This window comes from Macaca thibetana, chromosome 10 (genome assembly GCF_024542745.1).
Source record: "Macaca thibetana thibetana isolate TM-01 chromosome 10, ASM2454274v1, whole genome shotgun sequence".
NCBI lineage: Eukaryota > Metazoa > Chordata > Mammalia > Primates > Cercopithecidae > Macaca > Macaca thibetana.
The window spans coordinates 34,114,278-34,137,768 of record NC_065587.1 but is presented as its reverse complement, the minus strand read 5'-3'; the positions used below and the strand labels follow the sequence as shown (position 1 = coordinate 34,137,768).

At 49.8% G+C, this 23,491-nt stretch overlaps 1 protein-coding gene across 1 annotated transcript; it reads right to left on the bottom strand.

The window, feature by feature from the left end:
• Nucleotides 1-247: 247 nt before the first annotated feature.
• On the bottom strand, nucleotides 248-23,236 carry HDHD5 (haloacid dehalogenase like hydrolase domain containing 5). Its single transcript, XM_050746209.1, has 8 exons — nucleotides 23,085-23,236; nucleotides 12,317-12,520; nucleotides 11,235-11,347; nucleotides 9,294-9,387; nucleotides 7,346-7,379; nucleotides 4,633-4,807; nucleotides 1,269-1,457; nucleotides 248-1,083 (listed from the first exon to the last, which is right to left on the bottom strand). Exons 1-8 carry the CDS (start codon nucleotides 23,208-23,210, stop codon nucleotides 747-749), a joined length of 1,272 nt encoding a protein of 423 aa, XP_050602166.1. The 5' UTR covers nucleotides 23,211-23,236; the 3' UTR covers nucleotides 248-746.
• Between the last annotated feature and the right edge of the window lie 255 nt (nucleotides 23,237-23,491).

Here is a 23,491-nt window from a genome sequence, read left to right as displayed (position 1 = left end):
CCTCCTTTTCCACTCCAGGGAAGTTGCTAAGTACAGCTAAGTATATGCCAAACTCATTCCTAGACAACCTCAAGCTTCACAGCCCAGAATGGGTATGGGCTTTGGGGGCGGGAGGTAGGAAAGGAGATGTGGGCACCTCGTGGAGCTGAAATGCCACCCATCTCTCAGCCCCTGGGCTGCCCACACCACTCACTCCTTCTTTTCCCACAGGACTTTTAGTGCACTCCAGACAGAGCTTCACAAGAGACAGCATCATGAATATTTATAATAATTATTTTAATTTTTAAAAAAGCCCCAAATCTCTGGGCAATAAACTACAATACAGTAAAAAGTAGCATCTGGTGTTAGACACTCTGCCGACAGGCTGCACGCCTTCAGTGCCGGCAAAGGCTCTGCACAGACGTCCACAGTATTCCACACTGCCTCCCCCTTTTCAGAAGTTCCTACTGAAACGAGAAGGACACTGAGGCACACAGGTGAAGAGAATGGCCTGGGGTTAGACTGCCAGGAGAGGCACAAGGGAACTGTGCCCAGAAGATTCTGACAGTTCCATACAAAATGCTACCCAGCAGGGAAAAAGAGCCACTGTCTTCTTCTAAGTGACCAGTAATGCCACACTCATGGGGCAGCAGGAATGGTGGCAAGGGAACCAAGCCCTGACCTGAGCCCAGTGATCAGGCCAGAGCCCAGCCAAAGGGACTCGCCCACAGGTCCAGGCTCACCCCCTCGCCTCCCCCGCACTGCCCTCACTCCGAGGCCCAGCCCTCCTCGCGGAAGACCAGCTGCACAGCCTCATTCACGTCATTCACCACGTGGGAGGCCTCCATGAGCCCTGGACTGAAGCACAAGTCTCGGTGCCCGTGGAATGGAGGCTGCTCTCCTCCAAGGACAGGCTCCGTGGACTGCGGGTTGCTGGGATTGTAGACGCCTGTGCACACCAGGATGGAGATGCAGCTCTGGCTTGCTGAGGGCTGCTGCTGCCGTGGGCCCCCGGCCCCTAGTTCTGGCGCCCCATCACGCGTCGCCTTCTGCAGGTACTGGTGGAACAGGTTGGCGCCATATATGTCAGACATAGGGTTGTCACTGGCAGGGGCAGCCACACCGGAAAAGGAAAAAGGAGAAAACCCTAACTCAATGTTGCAAAGCAAAGGGAGCAGAGTTTCAGGGCAGAAGAGTGAATGAGATATAGGGAAACGGGGGTAAGACTAGAGAGGGAGGGAGGCAAGGGGACGTCATAAAAGGGATGAAGGAGGAGGGGCAGAGCCTACCCCACAGCATAGAGCTTCCGGATGGGGGCGACCCAGCCCCGCCTCTCTGCCTGTCGTCTGATCAGGTCCTGGGCGTACTGGTAAGTGAGGATGCTGGGTTTGCCCATCAGGCCCTCGTATCTCAGCTCCTTGCCCGTCACTTTCTGGTAAATGGTTTCCAGGCACAGCAGAAAGGTGCCATGTCCAAACCTGCCAGAAACGAGCATGCAGCAGTTCAGTCTTCCTGATCTCCAGGCTCTTCTAGAGAATAGGACTGCCACTGTCTAAGCAGCAACCACACAGACCAGCCTCTTCCCCAGGGTAAGAGCTGACATGTAGCAGACACTGTGCTGGCACTGGAGGCAGCATTTCACATTTCCCTCTCAGAAAAACTCTATGAGATGACACTATTTGTAAAATGAGGAAACCAAGGCACAGCAAGATTAAGTAGTTTGTTCAAGATGGCAGAGCTAGGATTACAACTCAGTCTGACTCCAGAGCTTAAATCCTGCTGCAGAGCTGGGGCAGACTATGGTTGCCCTTCTCCCTTCTTTGCTGGTGTCCATTTTCAGCTGACCATATTGCCACTAGGTGTGAAAACGACCTTCCCGTGCCTCCCTTCCAGCGAGATGTGGCCATGTGACTAAGCTACAGTCAAGGAAAGCAGAATGCTGGGCTAAGCTTTTAGTAAGCATCCTTATAACTGGGGACAGGGGGCCAGGTGCAATGGCTCATGCCTGTAATCCCAGCACTTTGGGAGGCCAAGGCAAGTGGATCACCTGAGGTCAGGAGTTCAAGACCAGTCTGGCCAACATGGTGAAACCCTGTCTCTGCTAAAAATGCAAAAATTAGCTGGGTATGGTTGCACATGCCTGTAGTCCCAGCTACTTGGGGGACTGAGGCAGGAGAATCACTTGAACCCAGGAGGTGGAGGCTGCAGTGGGCCAAGACTGCACCACTGCACTCCAGCCTGGGCGAAAGAGCAACACTCCGTCTTAAAAAAAAAAAAAAAAAAAACTGGGGGTAGGGTATTCTTCTCTGCCCTCTCTGCCCTCCCCAACTCTTTCCTGACACCTGGAATGCTGATATGATGGCTGGCACTTGGGTGCAATCTTGGCTCACTGCAACCTCTACCTCCCGGGTTCAAGCGATTCTCCTGCCTCAGCCTCCCAAATAGCTGGGATTATAGGTGTGCACCACCATGCCCCGTTAATTTTTATATTTTTATTAAAGACAGTGTTTTGCCATGTTGGCCAGGCTGATATCTTGAACTCCTGATCTCAGGTGATCCACTCACCTCGGCCTCCGGAAGTGTTGGTATTACAAGCGTGAGCCACCACATTTTTCAGTGTCATTTATGTAAAGAATTCTATTTTTAATTAGAAAAGTTCATCTAAAATCTGGTTTATAAATTGAAATCTGCCCCTTGCTTTTCAGTTCACAGCGACATAACCAACCAAGCCCACTGATCTAGTGTCAGCATCCCTCCTCTGGGAATAATACTTCAGAGACAAGGCCAAGCCTCGAGCCACAGACATACACTTTTTTTTTTTTTTTTTTTGAGACGGAGTCTCGCTTTGTCGCCCAGGCTGGAGTGCAGTGGCCATCTTGGCTCACTGCAAGCTCCGCCTTCTGGGTTCATGCCATTCTCCTGCCTCAGACTCTGAGTAGTTGGGACTACAGGCACGCACCGGCTAATTTTTTGTATTTTTAGTAGAGACGGGGTTTCACTGTGTTAGCCAGGATGGTCTCAATCTCCTGACCTCGTGATCTGCCTGCCTCAGCCTCCCAAAGTGCTGGGATTACAGGCGTGAGCCACCGCGCCCGGCAGACATACACTTTAAAAGTGACAAGAGCATCCCATACCCCTGTCTCTCTAGGACTACTGAGATGGGCCCTGAGGCAGTACTGGGCCGTGCCCACCCTCTGCTGACGAGCACTGTTGACTGGGGGTCAACAGCAGGCTGACTCAAGAGTCTGGCCATGCAGATAACGGCAACCAAACAGTACACAGCAGCTGCCAGCTGGCCTTCAAGTAAGCACCTTGAGGGCCAAAAAAGGGCTGCCTCTATCTGTGCTATCCCCAGAATAAGACAGAACAGATGATACCAACACAGCTGAGCAGGGAGTGTAGGCACCTGCATGCCCCTGAGAAAGCCACTTATCCGCTGGGTCTCAGTTGTCTGGTCTGTGCAACCAACAGAACAATCCTTGGCTGGCATGATGGTGCATGTCTGTAATCCCAGCACTTTTGGAGGCTGAGGCAGGGGGATCACTTGAGGCCAAGAGTTCAAGGCTGCAGTGAGTTATGACTGCACCACTGCACTCCAGCCTGGATAAGAGAGTGAGACCACACACACACACACACACACACACACACACACACACACGGCAAATGCTTGCTTCCTCCTGGATAAGAGAGTGAGACCACACACACACACACACACACACACACACACACGGCAAATGCTTGCTTCCTCCTAGATAAGAGAGTGAGACCACACACACACACACACACACACACACACACGGCAAATGCTTGCTTCCTCCTGGATAAGAGAGTGAGACCACACACACACACACACACACACACACACACACACACACACACACGGCAAATGCTTGCTTCCTCCTGCCCTATGTCTTAAGGGTAAAAGGAAACAAGAAAGTGAAAGAACCAATGCTACAGGGTGGAGCCAAGGAAGGAAGGGCAACTGAATGTGCACTGATACAGCACAAAAAGTATCCACAGTTTGGGTCCACAGACACAAAGAGCATGTTCTGTTAAGATTATAGGGGCAGGCCGGGCGCGGTGGCTCAAGCCTGTAATCCCAGCACTTTGGGAGGCCGAGGCGGGCGGATCACAAGGTCAGGAGATCGAGACCACAGTGAAACCCCGTCTCTACTAAAAATACAAAAAATTAGCCGGGCGCGGTGGCGGGCGCCTGTAGTCCCTGTAGTCCCAGCTACTCAGGAGGCTGAGGCAGGAGAATGGCGGGAACCCGGGAGGCAGAGCTTGCAGTGAGCCGTGATCGCGCCACTGCACTCCAGCCTGGGCAACAGCGTGAGACTCCGTCTCAAAAAAAAAAAAAAAAAAAAAAAAAAAAAAAAAAAAAAAAAGATTATAGGGGCAGGGGTCATGTGTGAAACATCCTCTCAATACATCCTCAGACTGTAATCTGTAGTTTAGGTTCAGTAACGAATACGTGGAGTGATCCTTGAAAGCCCTTCCAAAGGCCAGCTTACTGCAGCAACAACAGGGCCTACCTAAGTAAGGTCCGAGTACCCCGGTGTCAGGATGACGGGTGGGAACTGCCTGCAGGACTGCCCAGGCAGCAGCCAGGAGTGGACCACCAGACCAAGGCTGGGAGCTTCGTGTCCTCACCTGGGCATCTTGGCTTCAGCCATCCACAGGAGATCCATGTTGCTGGCCAGGATGGGGAGGTGGGGGTAGGGAGGTGTCGCCAGGCCAGTCCCAGGGCTCCCATTGCTGAGGAGGACATCCATGATCAGCTGCAGGCTGGTCTCCCAGCGGACCGGCTCCCCTAGGAGGAGCACCCCTTTAAAGAACAGAGGCACAGGTGAGGGCTGCAGGGCAGGTGGCAGGCCCTCAGGATGCCAGCTAGGGCTACCCGCCCACAAGCCCTCTACCCATGGTGCACCCAGCTGGGCAGGGCACAGCTCCCCGACAAGCCTAGTAGAGCCCCTTACCCATCCACCCTGGGTGCACAAGGCCCAGGGCCCAGGAAGGAGATTCCTGAGGGCTCCCATTCTGACTTCAGTCCACTGGTGCTTCACAGAAGAGGTTACAAAACAAAAGCAGCATGTCTCAGGCCTACTTCTCCTTGCTGACTGGGGCTCTGCCACCACGCTCTCCCTCACACGACTTAGCAAGGGCTCCTGTTCCCTCAGTCACTTCTCTCTGAGCCCCAGGGACCAGCAGAACCTAACAGCCAGGAGAGGGGGTGTGGAGTGATACAGACTTGAACCCCAACCTGGACTCCACCGATCTTCCTGTATGACTGTGGGCAAGTAACTTCTCTTCTCCAAGCCCCAGTTTCCTCAACTGCAACTACATAACAGCAACACTACTTATAATGCTGTTGTGAGGATAAAAATGAACTATATCGCCGGGCACGGTGGCTCAAGCCTGTAATCCCAGCACTTTGGGAGGCCGAGACGGGCGGATCACGAGGTCAGGAGATCGAGACCAGCCTGGCTAACACGGTGAAACCCCGTCTCTACTAAAAAATACAAAAAACTAGCCGGGCGAGGTGGCGGGCGCCTGTAGTCCCAGCTACTCAGGAGGCTGAGACAGGAGAATGGCCCGAACCCGGGAGGCGGAGCTTGCAGTGAGCTGAGATCCAGCCACTGCACTCCAGCCTGGGCGACGGAGCGAGACTCCGTCTCAAAAAAAAAAAAAAAAAAAAAAAATGAACTATATCATCAGTAAACAGCCCAGGACTAGACACACAGGAAGCACTAGGCAAAGGACTCTGCTGACACTAAGGTACAGAGCTGGTGAACTGCACCAGACCAGTGATTCTCAATGGGGCAGCACCACCCCTTATGAGGTGCTTTAGAAATCAGGGGCAATTTTAATTGTCACAATGACTAAAACCTAGCAAGTGAAGGTTGTGGGAGGGGGCCAGGGATGCTACACACTCAGGACAATCCTGCGCAATCAAAAACTATCGCACAGTAAAATTAAAATTAATTTTTAAAAAAACCATCCCATGGCTGCATGTGGTGGCTTGTGTCTGTAATTCCAGGACTTTGGGAGGCCAGGGTGGGAGGACTGCTTGAGCCCAGGAGTTTGAGACTAGCCTAGGCAACATAGTGAGATCCCGTCTCTACAAAACAACGAAAAGAAAAAGGAAAATCTTTCCCATGTCCTAATAACATTTGAATGTCCCACCTGATATCCTGATATCCACATAGGTGAACAACCTTTTCAGAATTACTTGAACAATTCTATTTTACATATAATCACAAAGTATTTTTGTACAGTTTCAATAAACATCGATTTTTCCAAAAATAAACCAGACTGTTCCAAAAATACAACTATCCTGTAAGTCAAGAGAAGACTGTACGTTGCCTTTTGAAAACTCTACCAGGAGTTGTTCCCTGTTTTGGAAAATTACTTGACCAATGGCAATGCTGCCCCTGATTTCTGAGTCACCTGTAAAACACGCCTATCACACCTATGAACACACTGACATCAGCCTGCATTTATAGCTGTTAACATTCATGGCCGGGCGCGGTGGCTCAAGCCTGTAATCCCAGCACTTTGGGAGGCCGAGACGGGTGGATCACAAGGTCAGGAGTTCGAGACCATCCTGGCTAACACGGTGAAACCCCGTCTCTACTAAAAAATACAAAAAACTAGCCGGGCGAGGTGGCGGGCGCCTGTAGTCCCGGCTACTCGGGAGGCTGAGGCAGGAGAATGGCGTAAAAACCCGGGAGGCAGAGCTTGCAGTGAGCTGAGATCCGGCCACTGCACTCCAGCCTGGGCGACACAGCGAGACTCCGTCTCAAAAAAAAAAAAAAAAAAAAAAAAAAAAAAAAAAAAAAACATTCATGGTGATGCTGTTCAGTGCAACCATTTTACTTCTTGGATAAGTACTACATACTGAAATACATTATCTTCTTACTAAAAATGTCTCCTTTTATATCCCCCTATTACAGTTAGGGCTTTATACTGAACTAATTTTTAATATGTGTGTATAGAAGTTATATTACCTATGAATTTCGCTTCAGGATAATAAAGGGGATATTCCAACGTTCTTGCTATAAAAAGGGGAGAACTAGGTTTGAAAGTGGAGAAACACTAGAGCAGATCACCTCTAGGTGCCTTTCCACTGCTAAAAGTCTCTAAGCTTACGGTTTTCCTGCAATAGTGAGTGGCACGGGGAAGGAAAGACTAACAACAATCTCAGAGGTGGTGAGTGGCAGATCCAGACCAGGGCCCGGGTGTCCTGACTCCAAGGCCCCCTTGCTGCTGAACCAGGCTGCAGGCAGTCACACCGAGACAGCCTGAGGGCCAGAGAGGACAGGGAGAAAAGACCTCACAACTCATCAAAGACGACCTCTCTTACCTTCAATGGGGGGGAAGTCATTCCTCGGGAGGGGCTGCAGAGAGATAAATGAGAGGCTATAAACACAAGTCACCGTCCACTCCTGGAGAACCACACCTCCACCTCCGGAGTGCTGGGAGGGGAGACACACTCCACAGACCCCACACTCGTGGCCAAGCCCAAGCCAAGGGAAAGCTGGAGAGGACTGAGGAAGATGCGAGAAAGGCGAAAAGACAACGGCCAGGTGGGGCCACAGAAGAGGCGGGACACCACATGTGAAGTCACCAGGAGGAAGGGTGGTCAGGTGTCTTTCTCCGGTGGGAGAGGACACAAGACACAGCCAAGTAAGAGTCTAGAATCAGGCAGCTAAGGATGCAGGTGAGCCCGTGGAGATGAAGGTGGCACTGGGGCCTGATGGGCCATTTCTCCTCCTGTCGGTTCTCAAGCAGGTGGCTTCACTCAACCAGCCTCGAGGGTCCATTCCATCCCCAGGCCATGGTAGTCTTGGCTCTGCCACCAACCAACTATGTGACCCAGGACAGGTCACTCCCCTGTGTGAGGCTGCCTCTGAGCTATTCTGAGATCTGTTCCAGCTCTGACATTCTGGTTCTCCACAGAACTTGCCCAGGTCAGGGTTTCAGAAAGCCCTCACAGGAGAGGAAGTGCTCTGTTCCATCAGAAAGCTCTGGAGGAGGAAGGACTTAAGCTACATCTGCAAATAAAAGTTAGTTATCTGTTTATAACTGCATGTCGTCAAACTGTGAGAATGGTCTGACTCAAGACCTGGGCCATGTGATACGTAGACAGTGCGATGAGGAGAAAGTGAGCCAACGGGCAGCTCGAGAGATGGCAGTCATGCTGCAGAGGATCACCAGGGATCAGATGAGACGGTGGACAAAGTCAGTGCTCAAAAATGAGCCCAGCACACAGGACACCTGGGCAGATGTGCAGACTGGCCAGTGCTTCCTCTGCAAGCAAGCCGCCTCTCCCAAGGGCAGCTCAGTGCCGGGCTTCAGGATTGCTAACTTCACAATGGCCAGCAGCTCTCCTGGGCAGCACTGGGAAGGCCGGCCAGTAAGTCTGGAACTCCTTGTTGGAAGGGATGCTGCAACTCTGAAAGGGGTTCCCAGGTAATGACAAACAATACAGAGAGGACAGGGAGTAAAGCCGTTCACTTCTCTGGGCTATTTTTTTCCTTTTTTTTTTTCCTTTTTTTTGGAGACAGGGTCTCACTCAGTCGCCAAGGCTGGAGTGCAGTGATCACAGCTCACTGCAGCCTCCAGCACCTGGGCTCAAGCAACCCTCCTTCCTCAGACTCCTGTGTAGCTGGGACTACAGGCATGCGCCACCATATCTGGCTTTTTTTTTTTTTTGAGACACAGTCTCACTCTGTCACCCAGGCTGGAGTACAACGGCATGATCTCAGCTCACTGCGACCTCTGCCTCTTGGGTTCAAGTGATTCTCCCACCTCAGCCTCCCAAGTAGCTGGGATTATAGGCGTCCATCACTGTTCCTGGCTAATTTTTGCATTTTTAGTAGAGATGGGGTTTCGTCATGTTGGCCAGGCTGGTCTGGAACTCCCGACCTCAGGTGATCCACCCGCCTTGGCCACCCAAAGTGCTGGAATTACAGGCGTGACCCACCATACCTGGCCAATTTTTTTAAAATTTTTTTGTAGAGACGGGGGTCTCACTATGTTGCCCAGGCTGGTCTTGAACTCCGGGGCTCAAACAGTCCTCCCAAAGCGTTGAGATTACAGGTATAAGCCACCGCAACCAGCCTCTGGGCCATTCTCATAAATTCAGGGAACAAAACCCTTAGCCAGATGTGCCTCCAAAGAGGCAATGGACATGCAGAAGCATGGACAAATCACAGCTCTGCAGAAGGGCTTGCAAGGTCAGCGACACAGCCAATGCAGGGCACGGGAGGAGTGAAGGATGACACAGCCCAACCCGTGCTCCTTATTACCGTGGTCTTCAGCCGCCGCTCCAGGTCCACCATGTCAAGCAGAGGGAAGGCCATCCGCAACTCATCCATGGTAACAACATTTCGGAAGCCCAGCCTGGAGCAAGCTCAGGAAGTAATGCTGGACAGTTCTTGGGGAAGAAGCCTTTCTGAATGCATCAAATCACAAGTGAAGGGAACACAACCCACTCCTGATCAAGCCAGGCAGGAGGGCACCAAGCAGAGCTCAGCAAGGATGGCACAAATCCTGCAGGTGCTGGCAGGCAGGCTATAACTGCACAGCCAGAGTAGAGAGGGCAGCTCCTGGCTAACCCACCAGCAGTCACCAGGCACATGCCAGCTACCAGGTCCTACACTGGGCACAGCCCACGGGGCCAAGGCACGTAAGAATCTCTGTCCCCAGCTGGGTGCAGTGGCTCATGCCTGAAATCCCAGCACTTTGGGAGGCTGAGGCAGCAGGATGGCTTGAGGCCACGAGTTCCAGGCCAGCCTGGGCAACGTAGTGAGACCTTGTCTCTACAAATAAAGTCAGTTAGGCATGGTGGTACCCACCTGTAGTCTACTCAGGAGGCTACTCAGGAGGCTGGGGCAGGAGGATCACTTGAGCCCAGGAGGTCAAGGCTATAGTGAGCTATGATTGCACCACTGCACTCCAACCTGGGCAACAGAGTGAGACCCTGTCTCAAAAAAAAAAAGGTTCTGTCCCCAAGGAGCCGAGCACATTCAGAGCCCATTAAAACCAGTGTTCTAAGAACAGTGCTGCCAGTCAGTGCTGAGCTCAGAAGAGACTCTTCAGTGGGCTGGGGAGTCCAGAGGAGTCATGGAGAAATAGGGCTGGAGCTAAAATCTTAAAGGATGAACCCAAATCAGCAAGGAAGAGGAGGCCCTGGGGAGGGACAAGCCAGCTTCAGCTGCCTCCATCTTCCTGTCCTCAATTCCAACTTGCAATCTTAACTGGACATGGTTTCAGATTACTTTCAAAATGAATTCCCCCAAAATCCTGATTCTATCAGATTGCCCCATCAGTAATAAAGCCTGCTCTGCCCTCCATTGCCCTGAGAAGTTGGTCAGACTCCTCAAGTTTACTTCCAAGGTTCCCGACACCACCCACCCTTCCTGTTCTTTCATTCCTCTCCCTATCCCATTCCCAACCTCCTACTTCCCCTGCCTAAGAAAGCTTAGCCATCTCCCGGGGCTCCACTGTACCCCTCCAAGAAGCCACAGGCAACTCCTGCCCCAGGGATACTCCAACCCCTCCCCTCAACGCCTGTGGCGCAGCTCCTGTGAGCTTACAGGACTTCCATCATACACCATCGTAAATGCTCCTTTATTGCGCACAGGGTTACTCTTGCCTCCTCAAGCACAAGCCCTTGATTTATTCGTAAGCCTCACGTCCTCATCCCAGTCCTCATCCCATTCAGAGTGTGCAGCAGACCACTGGCACACAGGACGTGCTCAGCACAACTCAGTTGCTTGAAACAGGGGCCAGGTATTATTCCGCAGGCTCCCAGAGACAAGCTCCCCATAGCTGCTTCACTACCACTGGCTAATAAACTGACTGGGCACCCCAAGGAAGAGGCTAGAGCAGGGGTTCCCAAACCTAGTTACAGAACCACTAAGAGAGATGTTTTGTTTTTTTAAAAAATACAGATTCCTGAGTTTTACCCTAGACCTAGTGAATTAAGGCTCCAGCGCAGATACCCTGGAATCTGTATTTTAAGCCCCTCGGAGGATTCTGATGCAGGGGTATGAGGACTGGCTTCTAGAAACCACCAGACATGAGGACTGACCACAATCGGGAGCTTTCCTCCCTCCCCTGAGCCCACAACATCGCCTGTGTACCCCAGCACCCGGCACTCCTCACTACAGTCCCCACTCAGCTAAGGGAGGAAACGCCCCAGCCCTGCCCCTTCCCTTCAGCCAGAGTTAAGACCAAAAGGATACCCCTGGGCATTTTCCACCACGGGCCCCTGCCCAGACACCAGCATCCGCTTCTCATGGTACTCTGAGAAGAGCTTCATGGGGCTGTGAGAGAGGATAACTTGGTCTGCATCCACCTGTAGGGACAGCCAAGACAGGGGAGGGCAGAGGAAGACAGAACTGTTAAGGGAAATAATGAGACAGGTGGCAGGTCCTTTAGCCTGCTCAGAAAAAGAAAGGTGAGCAAAGCCCTTTCTAGCACCCAGCAGCACTTCTAAAAGGCACCCAAACAGATGTGAGAAGAACCTGTCTCATTTGGTTCTTGCCACACAAAACAAGAGACCAGAAATGCCACAGATGTGGGTTCTGACCACTCGCCACCGCCATCCCGTCAGGTTCAGTTTGGATTTCCCAAGCCCCCATCTGGAAGCCACAGGGTTCATGTGTGCTCCCTGTCACTGTCACAGAAATTGGTCTTTTACTTTCTATTTTCAGTTCTGCTAAGACTTAGCTACTTAACATTTATACTAACCCTAACAACGCAGCCTTTAGTTGGAAGGTTTTTGGAATTCTCTCTGGAAATCACAGCAAGGAATCAATTTTATTCCGTCACACTTTACATGCAACTTTGAGCAGCATCATCTAATACACCAGCCATTTTATTTACTCTCTTGGCTCCAAAGGACTCTTTCCAAAAGCTGAATTCACCCTCAACAAACAAGAATGCATCAAAGTTGGGATATGGTGCAGGGCTGCAGGTGGCTGAAGAGGACAGCACTCCTTCGGGTGTACACATCACACTCAGGAAAGCCAAGGTGTGACTTCAGAGCTGCACCTGCTATTCCCGCTGTGCAGAGTTCCAGACATGTGTGTGACCTTTGCTTTCCAGGGACTCACACCCCCAATACCCAGAAGAAAAGAAACAGATACAATGACATAAACTACAACTACCAAATACACAGGCAGGATTTCTGTGTTCAGCTGTGGCCATGACCTAGGACCAGGTGATTCCATATCCCAACCCAAGGGAAAGGGACTTGAGCTGGGGCGGGGGGTCCACTAAGAACCAGGTCCGTGGGCTTCCATGCCTCTGGCTGCCTTCTCACCTCGCACCCCAGCAGGGCTGACAGCTCCTGGGCTTTGCTGTGTTGTAAGCTGTTCCCAGCATTTGTGACAAAAACCACGGGCACCCGCAGCTGCCCCTGGGAGTTCATCAGCCTTCGGAAGGCTTCCAGAGCAGCAGGGATCACTCTGTGGCCCCGCACAAGCACTCCATCGATGTCCAACAGGAACCCAAAGGTGGGCGGGCTCTGCAGAGATGGTAAGATAATCACCAGTATGTGAGTCAAGAGGTAGGAAGAGAACAAGGAAACAACCCTTACAAAGAGAGGCTCAACACCATCCTCGGGTCACTCATGTCCCTTGAAAACCTGTCAGAAAGAACGAAAAAATGAAGACGGGATTCTGATAGGGAAATTTTTAAATTAGAACATAGAGAAATCCAAAGAAAATATAATCCCAACACTTATTTTTATTTTTTATTTATTTATTTTTTTTTTTTTTTTTTTTTTTTTTTTTTTTTTTTATTTTTTTTTTTTTTGAGACAGAGTCTCGCTTAGTCGCCCAGGCTGGAGTGCAGTGGCGCGATCTCGGCTCACTGCAAGCTCCGCCTCCCGGGTTCACGCCATTCTCCTGCCTCAGCCTCCCGAGTAGCTGGGACTACAGGCGCCCGCCGCCTCGCCCGGCTAATTTTTTGCATTTTTAGTAGAGACGGGGTTTCACAGTGTTAGCCAGGATAGTCTCGATCTCCTGACCTTGTGATCCGCCCGCCTCGGCCTCCCAAAGTGCTGGGATTACAGGCGTGAGCCACCGCGCCCGGCCCCAACACTTATTTTTAATCATTTGTTTTTACAGACAGAGTCTTCCTGTCACCCAGACTGGAGTACAGTGGTGTGATCATGGCTCACTGCAGCCTTGACCCACCAGGCTCAAGGGATCCTCCCGCCTCAGCTTCCCAAAGTGCTAGGATTATTAGGTGTGAGCCACCGAGTCCGGCCTAACCCCAACACTTTAAAACAACCAATTAATAGTTTCCCTTTTATCTATTCTTACATTTGTCTTGTAGCTACAACTGTACTATATGCAATTTTGCATCATCTCGTTCTTTTTTGCTTGACATATCATAAATATTTTTATGGATTACAATAGCCTTTATAACCATCTTTTAAGATTTTATTATAGCAAAAAGTTGGTTGGGCGCAGTGGCTCAGGCCTGTAGTCCCAGCACTTTGGGAGGCCGAGACAGGTGCATCACGAGGTCAGGAAATTGAGACCATTCTGGCTAACACGGTGAAACTCCGTCTCTACTAAAAAATACAAAAAACTAGCCGGGCGAGGTGGCGTGCACCTGTAGTCCCAGCTACTCTGGAGGCTGAGGCAGGAGAATGGCGTAAACCCGGCAGGCGGAGCTTGCAGTGAGCTGAGATCCGGCCACTGCACTCCAGCCTGGGCGGCAGAGCCAGACTCCGTCTCAAAAAAAAAAAAAAAAAAAAAAGATTTTATTATAGCAAAAAGTTAAAACAAATATAACCTCAATCACTACAGACAATATAAAAATGTTTCAGAAGTTTCTTGTCTCCAACTTACTTAGTCCTATTCCTGTCTTGCCTAATTTCCAGAAGGCTTAATTCCATAGTATACATAACTTTCTAATCTTAACACACACATAGAATCATGTTGACTTTGTTTTCCATCTTACTTTTTTAGTTGGTATCTCTTGGCTATCTTTTTTTTTGAGACAGAGTCGTGCTCTGTCGCCGAGGCTGGAGAGTAGCAGTGCGATCTCAGCTCACCACAACCTCTGCCTCCCACGTTCAAGTGATTCTTCTGCCTCAGTCTCCCAAATAGCTGGGATTACAGGTGCACCCCACCGTGCTCAGCTAATATTTGTATTTTTAGTGGAGACGAGGTTACGCCATGTTGACCAGGCTGGTCTCGAACTCCTGACCTTAGGTGATCCACCCACCTTGGCCTCTCAAAGTGCTGGGATTACAGGGGTGAGCCACTGCACCCCGCCCTACCATTCCATATTAATTATGCATAGCTCTATTTCCTAAACATCATTTCTGGCTACATACTATTCTGAGTGAATGATTCACTAATATTGTTCTCTGTATTTTGGAGTTTTCCACAATTTTGCTATGAAAAATAATGCTACAAGGAATCTCTTCAGGAATACTGATTTTTTTTTTCCCCACATTATGGGTATTTCCTTGAGCTAGATTCTTAAAAATAGGAGTAATAAATCAGAGAGAGCAAATGTAATTACGCAAACACCTGCTGACAAACTGCTGTTCAAAAACATGTCCACTGGCAACGTACTTTACCCTTACAGTATTGATTTTCACAATTGTTTGTTAATTATCAAACTTTTTGATAATTTAAAGGTAAAAAATTATCTCTTCTTGATCTGCATTTCCTGGATTTATAAAGTTGAATGCTGTTTTTAAAAATCATTCCATTTCTCGTTTTATAAACTGCCTGTTAACATACAAGATATTCTTCAATCGTCAAAACAAATCTAACCTAACTTGTTTGCTATTCTTCTTTTGTTGGTGCCAACCAGGTCAAGTCATTCTTATTGACACACCTACTCTATGCACAGAGCTCCCTTTATAAAGAGCAACCAGAAACAGAAATGGTGCTCTAGGCCAGGTGTGGTGGCTCACACCTGTAATCCCAGCACTTTGGGAGGCTCAAGAGGGTAGATCACTTGAGATCAGGAGTTCAAGACCAGTTTGGCCAACATGGTGAAACCCCGCCTCTACTAAAAATACAAAAATTAGCCAGGCGTGGTGTTGGGCGCCTGTCATCCCAGCTACTCGGGAGGCCGAGGCAGGAGAATCACTTGAACCTGGGAGGCGGAGGTTGCAGTGAGCCAAGATCGCGCCACTGCACTCTAGCCTGCGCAACAAAGCTAGACTCTATTAAAAAAAAAAAAGAAAGAAAGAAAAGAAAAGAAAGAAAGAAAGGAAAAGAAATAGCGCTCCAGTTCCTAGTTTCTTAGCTAGGGTGACAGAGCAAGCAACCAGCCTAGAAAGCAAACTCTAAAACAGCAGCATTTTTGCAAGTGCAAATCAATTCTAGGTAAGTTCTAAATAAATAAACAGAATTAAACAAAGGCAGTTTCTTCAAAGAGAATTTTGTGCCAGGCAATGAAAGTGTTAAATATATCCTGTAACAAAACTCTTTGCACCCCCCGGTCACCCCCAGACTAGATGAGTGGTTCCTGCCTGCCTACATGGTTCAATGAGAAGACAATTAGACAAGCAGCCCCAGGACAGTCTACAGGGAGCCTTGCACTAAGAGATGAGCCCACACCAGGGGCACCTGACCCACACGGGTGGGGAAGATCGGCCATCACAGGTCTCCTAGGCCAATTTAAGGAGTTTGAAAATGGAAAGTGGTATCATGAGACCCGAACTATAGAAAAAAAAATTGGCTGCAGAGAAAAGACCACATTGGATAGACTGAAAGGAGTTAACTCAAAGAAGACCAGGTGGGACCAAACGCAATCCAAGACAGAGAAGACGGAGGTTTCACCTGGGAAAGCAGGATAAGAATGGAGATCAGGGGGCATTATCAGAGACAGAACAGTCATGACTTGGTAACCATCCAGATACAGGGGTGGAGGGAAGAGGGAGCCACACGGACTCCCATGCTTTTTTAATTTGGTCTGGGAACCCGGGAGGATGGATGCTGGTATGAGTCACTGAACCCAAGGGCACAGTAGGAGCAGGCAGTGAGAGGTCATTGGAGGATACAAGGTTAAGTCCCACTTTAGACCAGGAGACAGGCAAGTGGAGACATCAGCACTGGACAGGTCTTGGAGATGAAAAATGTGGAAGGTCTCTCCTCTCAGAGAACCAGGAAGAACAATACAACTTAATAAGGGACCACACAAGACCTGCCAGCAAAAGACAGTGCAAGGAGGAAAACCAAGAGCATGTGGGGTCAAGGAAGCTGAGGGATGCCTCTGGGTCAGTAAAATAGGGACTGGAGTGGCTGTAATGATCCCATCTCCCTTCCACTGAACAGGCAAGACACCCGGGAGAGGCAGTCTTCCAGCTCCTCCATGCTAGCCTGTACACCAGCCCTCCAAGCTTGCACAATGACAGCTACAGAGCCAAGCAGGAGGGGGGCAGGGACCCTGGAAAAACAGGAGGAAGTACCTCGAGCCAACAAGATATCACACCTGAACACCAAAAAATAGCTGCCAAGAGAAAAGGGACCAAGCTCCACATGCCACACAGGAAATGCCTGGACAAATGGTGCCTCTAACCCTTGGCTTCACAGGATTATGCTGTTGCACCCAGACCTGTCACTGTCCCAAGCACTCAGCCAGACATGTAACAAAGGCATTTTTATGTATTCTTTTTGGCAGCCCTTTGGGGAAGTGTCAGCATCTCCAAATGGCCTTGCCTAGCAAAATGTGCCTGGTTTATTATACAAGGTGTTCAATATACAGGCACTAAATTACCTGACTGGACAAATAAGACACCAACCTCAGAGAGAACTCAGCAAGGGTCACCCAGTTCACAAGTGCTGGATTCAGGATTCAGCCTCAAATTCAGCTGGCAACTCGGCAGCACCTCAGAGAAAACAGGGGACCCCAGGACTGCTTCCCCCACCTCCTGCTAGCCCCCCTCCGTGAGCTCCATTTCTTCTCTCTCGTCAACATACTCATGTACCCTCAAGGATCCCTGGAGTCCCTCCCTATTCCCCAAGAAATCTCACTAGAATGGGGGTCCTAACCTAGGCCCACAGATAGATTTCATAAAGCCTCTTTAAACGTTACATGCATTCTTCCTGGAAAAAGTAACCACAGCACTTTTCGGATTTCATTTTCCTATTCTTCTCAAGGAGAATCACTGCCTGGGCTTAAAGGGAGGAGTGGATGTGATTTGCCCTTTACCCCCATACCTGGCACAGTGCTTAGACTCACAGGTGCTTGACAAAGGCTGACTGGATGCTGAATGACCCAAAGGATAAACGGTTAGGGAGAAATAAGCACTTCCTGACCACCCTATCCCTTTCTGAAGGAAAAGAGTGGCCCTTAGAAAGTAAGTCCCTGGAAGCCTGTAATCCCAGGACTGGGCGATTCCAACAAACTTTTTTAGAGGGCGTGTATCCCAGCTACTGGGGAGGCTTGCTGAACAACTTGCAGTCTGAGATCCGGGCACTGCACCACCCTACAGAGCAAGACTCCGTCTCAAAAAAAAAAAAAAAAAAAAGTGATCCTCCCACCTCATCTTGGCCTCCCAACCCAGTAAGCGCTGCCTCCCAAGTAGCTGGAACTATAGGTGCGCACCACCACACCCGTCTAATTTTTGTATTTGGCAGAGATGCAGTTTCGCCATATTGGTCTGGTCTCAAAGCTGGTCTCGAACTCCTGGACTCCAGTGATCTGCTGCCTTGGCCTCCCAAAGTGCTGGGATTACAGGCATGAGCCACCGTGCCTGGCCAACACTTTTTTTTTTTTTTTTTTTTTTTTTTTTTGAGACGGAGTCTCGCTCTCTCGCCCAGGCTGGAGTGCAGTGGCCGGATCTCAGCTCACTACAAGCTCCGCCTCTCGGGTTTATGCCATTCTCCTGCCTCAGCCTCCGAGTAGCTGGGACTACAGGCGCCCGCCACCTTGCCCGGCTAGTTTTTTGTATTTTTTAATAGAGACGGGGTTTCACCATATTAGCCAGGATGGTCTCGATCTCCTGACCTCGTGATCTGCCCGTCTTGGCCTCCCAAAGTGCTGGGATTACAGGCATGAGCCACCGTGCCCGGCCAACACTTTTTTTAAGAAACAGCCTTGCTCCGTCACCCAGGCTGTAGTGCAGTGACACAATCGAGGCTCACTGCAGCCTCAACTTCCTGGGCTCAAGGGATCCTCCCGCCTCGGCCTTCCAAAGTGTTGGCACTACAGGCTTGAGCCATTATATAAGCCCAGCCCTAACATCTCTTTTTTGTACCGTTATGAACAGAGCATACTGTTCTGAAAATTTAAACTTAAAACTCATTTGCTCAAAATCTGGAGACAATCAGATAAATTTTAATAAGGTCTACATTTTATCTCAATTTTTTTGGTTTAAAAAAAAAAAAAGGCGCCAGGCGCAGTGGCTCACGCCTGTAATCCCAGCACTTTGGGAGGCTGAGGCGGGCAGATCACCTGAGGTTGGGAGTTTGAGATGAACCTGACCAACATGGAGAAACCCTGTCTCTATTAAAAATACAAAATTAGCTGGGTGTGGTGGCACATGCCTATAATCCCAGCTACTCGGAAGGCTGAGGCAGGAGAATTGCTTGAACTCAGGAGGTGGAGGTTGCAGTGAGCCAAGATCACGCCATTGCACTCCAGCCTGGGCAACAAGAGGTAAACTCCATCTCAAAAAATAAATAAATAAAAATAAAAAATAAATTTAAAAAATTTGTAAAGGCCTAGATTTTAAGTGATATTAAGGAATTACTAATGTTGTTAGGTATGATATTGGCATTGTGGTTATGTTCAGAATGTCCTTTTTTTTTTTTTTTTTTTGGTTGAGACAAAACAGGGTCTTACTCTGTCACCAAGGCTGGGTGCACTAGTGTCATCTCAGCTTACTGCAACCTCAACCTCCTGAGCTCAAAGGATCCTCTTGCTTCAGCCTCCCAAGTAGCTGGGACTACAAGCATGTGCCACTACATGCCTGGCTAATTTTTTTTTTTTTTTTTTTTTTTTTTTGTAGAGGCAGGGTCTCCCTATATTGCCTGGGCTGGTCTGGAACTCCTGGGCTGAAGTAATCCTTCCAACTCCCAAAGTGCTGGGATTACAGGTGTGATCCATGGCACCCAGCCAGAATGTCCTTATTTTCTTAGAGGTACACACAGAAGAATTTAGGGTTGAAATAACAAGAAATCAGAGATTTACTTTAAAATCTCAGAGCCACAAAAAAAGGAGGAGGGAGATAAGCAAAGCAGGTGTGGAAAAACATTAATCAATCTGGGAGATGGGCACAGGGGTTCATATTATTCCAATTTTTGAATTTCTGAAAACTTACATAGTTAAAAAAAAAAAAAAAAAGCTCATTTGTACAATGGCTGCAAAATTTACCATACATAGTTTTAATGGTCATTGTGTAAAGTCGTAAGATTTGCCTTTTTTTTTTTTTTTGAGGAGTCTCACTCTGTCACCCAGGCTGGAGTGCAGTGGTGCAATCTCGACTCACTACAACCTCCGCCTCCTGTGTTCAAGCGATTCTCCTGCCTCAGCCTCCCAAGTAGCTGGGACTACTGGCACGCACCAACACACCTGGCTTATTTCTTATATTTTTAGTAGAGACGGGGTTTCACCATATTGGCCAGGCTGGTCTCAAACTCCTGACCTCATGATCCGCTCATCTTGGCCTCCCAAAGTGCTGGGATTACAGGCATGACCCACCACGCCTGGCCCAAGATTTGCCTTCTTAAAAATAAGAATCCATAGCCCCTGTAATTAGAACAGCAAAGTTTTCAGGAAAACTGGAGCAATATCCATAAGGCTCCCTCATCCATCACTACAAACCCCTCCCCAACCTTCAGGATGTACACAGAGAACCAGGCACCCAGTACCATAAAAAGTGAAGGTGTACATCAATTATAACAAATGTACCACACTAATGCAAGATGGTAATACAGTCACGCACCACAACGATGTTTCAGTCAATGACACACTGCATATACAATGGTCCTTTAAGATTATAAGGGAACAGGAACTCATAGCTGAAGAAGAGGCAAGAGAAAAGGTAGCTGCAGAAAGAAAAGAACATTCAAGAAAATTCAGTAAAGGGTTCAGCAGAAGCTTTTACAGACCTCAAGTTCCTTAAAAAGTCTGAAACATGAACAACACCAAAAGGTTTTCATTACTAGAGAAGAATGTTTATGGTACATTATCCGCTTACAAGCAAACCTATGACAAAAAAAGAAACCAAGCAAACCACAATGGACATATTTCTGGTAAGAGTGACACCTCAAGAGCCTCAGAGAGGTCCTTCAGAAGATATACAGAAGACAGCACTGTTAACACAGATGACAGTCCCATGCATATGACTGCCCTAAAGACCTTCCAATGGGACATGGTGTGAAGGCGGAAGACAGTGATATGGATTACCTGACCAGACCTTGTGTAGGCCTGGGCTAGTATATGTTTGTGTCTTCACTTAAAAGTTCAAAAAAAATTTTTTTAAGGCAGGGCATGGTGGCTCACGCCTGTAATCCCAGCACTCTGGGAGGCCAAGGCCGGCGGATCACGAGGTCAGGAGTTCGAGACCAGTCTGGCCAACACATGAAACACCATCTCTACTAAAAATACAAAATATTAGCCAGGCGTGGGGCAGGCACCTGTACTCCCAGCTACTCCGGAGGCTGAGGCCGGAGAATGGCGTAAACCCAGGAGGCACAGCTTGCACTGAGCTGAGACCACACCACTGCACTCCAGCCTGGGTGACAGAGCGAGCGAGACTCCATCTCAAAAAAAAAAAAAGAAAAAGAAAATAAAAGAAAAAAGCTGGCCGGGCGCAGTGGCTCATGCTTGTAATCCCAACACTTTGGGAGACCAAGGCAGGCGGATCATGAGGTCAGGAGTTCGAGACCAGCCTGGCCAATATGGTGAAGCCCCGTCTCCACTAAAAATACAAAAATTAGCTGGGCGTGGTGGCGGGCGTCTGTAATCCCACCTACTTGGGAGGCTGAGGAAGGTGAATTGCTTGAACCCGTGAGGCAGAGGTTGCAGTGAGGTGAGATGGCGCCACTGCACTCCAGCCTGGGCGACAGAGCTAGACACCGTCACAAAAAAAAAAAAAAAAGAAAGAAAGAAAGAAAAAAGCTATGGAACAATGATATAAATGAAGCTATTTAGTACAGCTGTACAATGTGTTGTGTTTTAAGCTAAGTGCTATTACAAAAAAGTAAAAAGTTTTAAAAATTAAAAACTTGGTAAAGCAAAAAAAGTTACACTAAGTTAAGATTAATTTTCTTTTTTTTTTTTTTTTGATAGAGTCTTGCTCTGTTGCCCAGGCTGGAGTGCAGTGGCCCAATCCCCGCTCACTGCAACTTCCCTCCCAGGTTCAAGGGATTCTCCTGCTTCAGCCTCCTGAGTAGCTGGGATTACAAGTAATAGATCCATTACATAGATGGGGAAACGGAAGCTTGAAAAGCTAAGTAACTTGCCTTAAGTGAAGCTGCTAACAGACTGCACAGGATTCAATTCTAAAGCTCGTGCTCAAACTGTATGCTATGCTGCATTCTTCTTTTTCTACTCTACCGAAGAGTCACTTGGAAACATCTCCGGACTCTGCGGAGATGCTAGAGCCAATATAATAGTTACAAATGAGGGCAATATTTCCTTATATTTATATCCTCACAGTTTGTAAGTCCTTTTATCAACATATTCTCATTTCATACTTCCATCTTGGTCACTTCTAGCTCTGTGACACTGGCCAAGTCACTCAGCTGCTTTGAACCTCAGCTGCTCCATATGTAAAAATCATAAAGACAACACAGCTGTTAAGAGCTTAGACTCTGGCACCAGACTACCTGAGTTCCAGATTCTGTCACTTACCAGCTGTGTGCCCTTGGGTAAGCTGCTTAACCTCTCTGTGCTTCTGCTCCATCTATAAAATGGGAAGACTAATAATCGTACTTTCCTCGGAGTTGTTATAAAGATTATACGAATAACTGTGAAGAACCTGGCATAAAGTAAGCACTATGCGTTTTTTTTAATGTAAGTAGTTTGGCCGGGCGCAGTGGCTCACGCCTGCAATCTCACCACTCTGGGAAGCCAAGATGGGCGGATCATCTGAGGTCAAGTTCGAGACCAGCCTGGCCAACATGGTGAAACCCTGTCTCTACTAAAAATACAAAAATTAGCCAGGTGTGGTGGCGCGCACCTGTAATCCCTGCTACGCAGGAAGCTGAGGTAGGAGAATCGCTTAAACCTGGGAGGCGGAGGTTGCAGTGAGCAGATATTGAGCCACTTGCGCCACTGCACTCCAGCCTGGTGACAGAGTGAGACGCTGTCTAAAAAAACAAAAAACAAACAAAAACAAGCAAGGATTACTGTGAAATCAGTATGTTAATGTAAAATATTACTTGTGGGTTTAGAAGACAAAGTGGTTCCTTTTACAGCAAAAGGCAAAACGGCCCAAGGGAGCGTGAGAGCCGTGGATCTGTCCAATCAGGTTTAATGTCCCGGCACAGCCGTCTCCCGCTGTGGCTTCCTCACCACACAAGGTCACACCTCCTCCGAAGCGTCGGGGAGGCTCACACATCACTATCGTGCCGGACACACAGCAGGCGCCGGCTCCAGCCCTCCTGCTCCCGCCCGCGGAGCCTCCAGCGCTCAGCCAAGGTCACCGCGAGCTGAACTGATCCCAAGGCCCGCACCAAACCCACACGCACTTGGGGGCGGCGCACCCGCAGGCGCGGCTCCCGGCGCGTGGCCCCGTCTCCTCCACATGCAGATGAAAAACACGGCCCAAACGACCTCATGGTGGAAATCAGAAAACGCACAGGGAAAACAGGGACGCGGACACCTCCGGGAAGCGCAGGGGCTGACGAGCAGCCTGGCCGAGGCCGTCCTGACCAGCGCTCTCCCGCGGGAGTAGCGTTTCCGAGGCCGCGGGCGAGTCAGGGGGAGGGAGGGCACATCGGGCCCCCGGCAAGAGCTAGACGCACTCGGGCGCGACGACTGTCCAGGCAGTTTCCAGGAGGCGGGGATGCCAGCCCGGCCGTCCCTCCTTCCCCGCGGCTCCCCGCCCCGCCTCCGGCCCTGAGTGGCGACTGGCTTGGCCGGAACCCGGACGTCCTCACCTGAGCTGGGCCCACAGCATAGCTCCTGCGGGAGGGGCGGCCCAGAAGCCCCGCAGCCGCGCGCGCCGCCCGCCAGCAAAGCCAGCGCGCTGCGCCGAGCGAAGCCACACAGCCCCACGCAGCCATCCGGCCGTCGCCGCGCGCACGTGCACAACGTACCGCCCGCCCGCGAGTCCGCCCGCCGCGCAGCCAATCAGCGGTCGGCGCGCGCGGCATCACGGGAGTTGTAGTCCTGTAAGCGCGCGGAGCCAGTCGGCGCCTACGGAACTCGACCCTCTGGCCACACAGGGGCTACGTTGTAAGGAAGAAGTGCGAGGTCCCGCCGCTTCCTAGACCGAGATCGCGGTGAGCGGGCCGCGGCGCACGGTGGGCACGGCCTGGGCGGGGGCGCCTGCACTGTCGCCCCG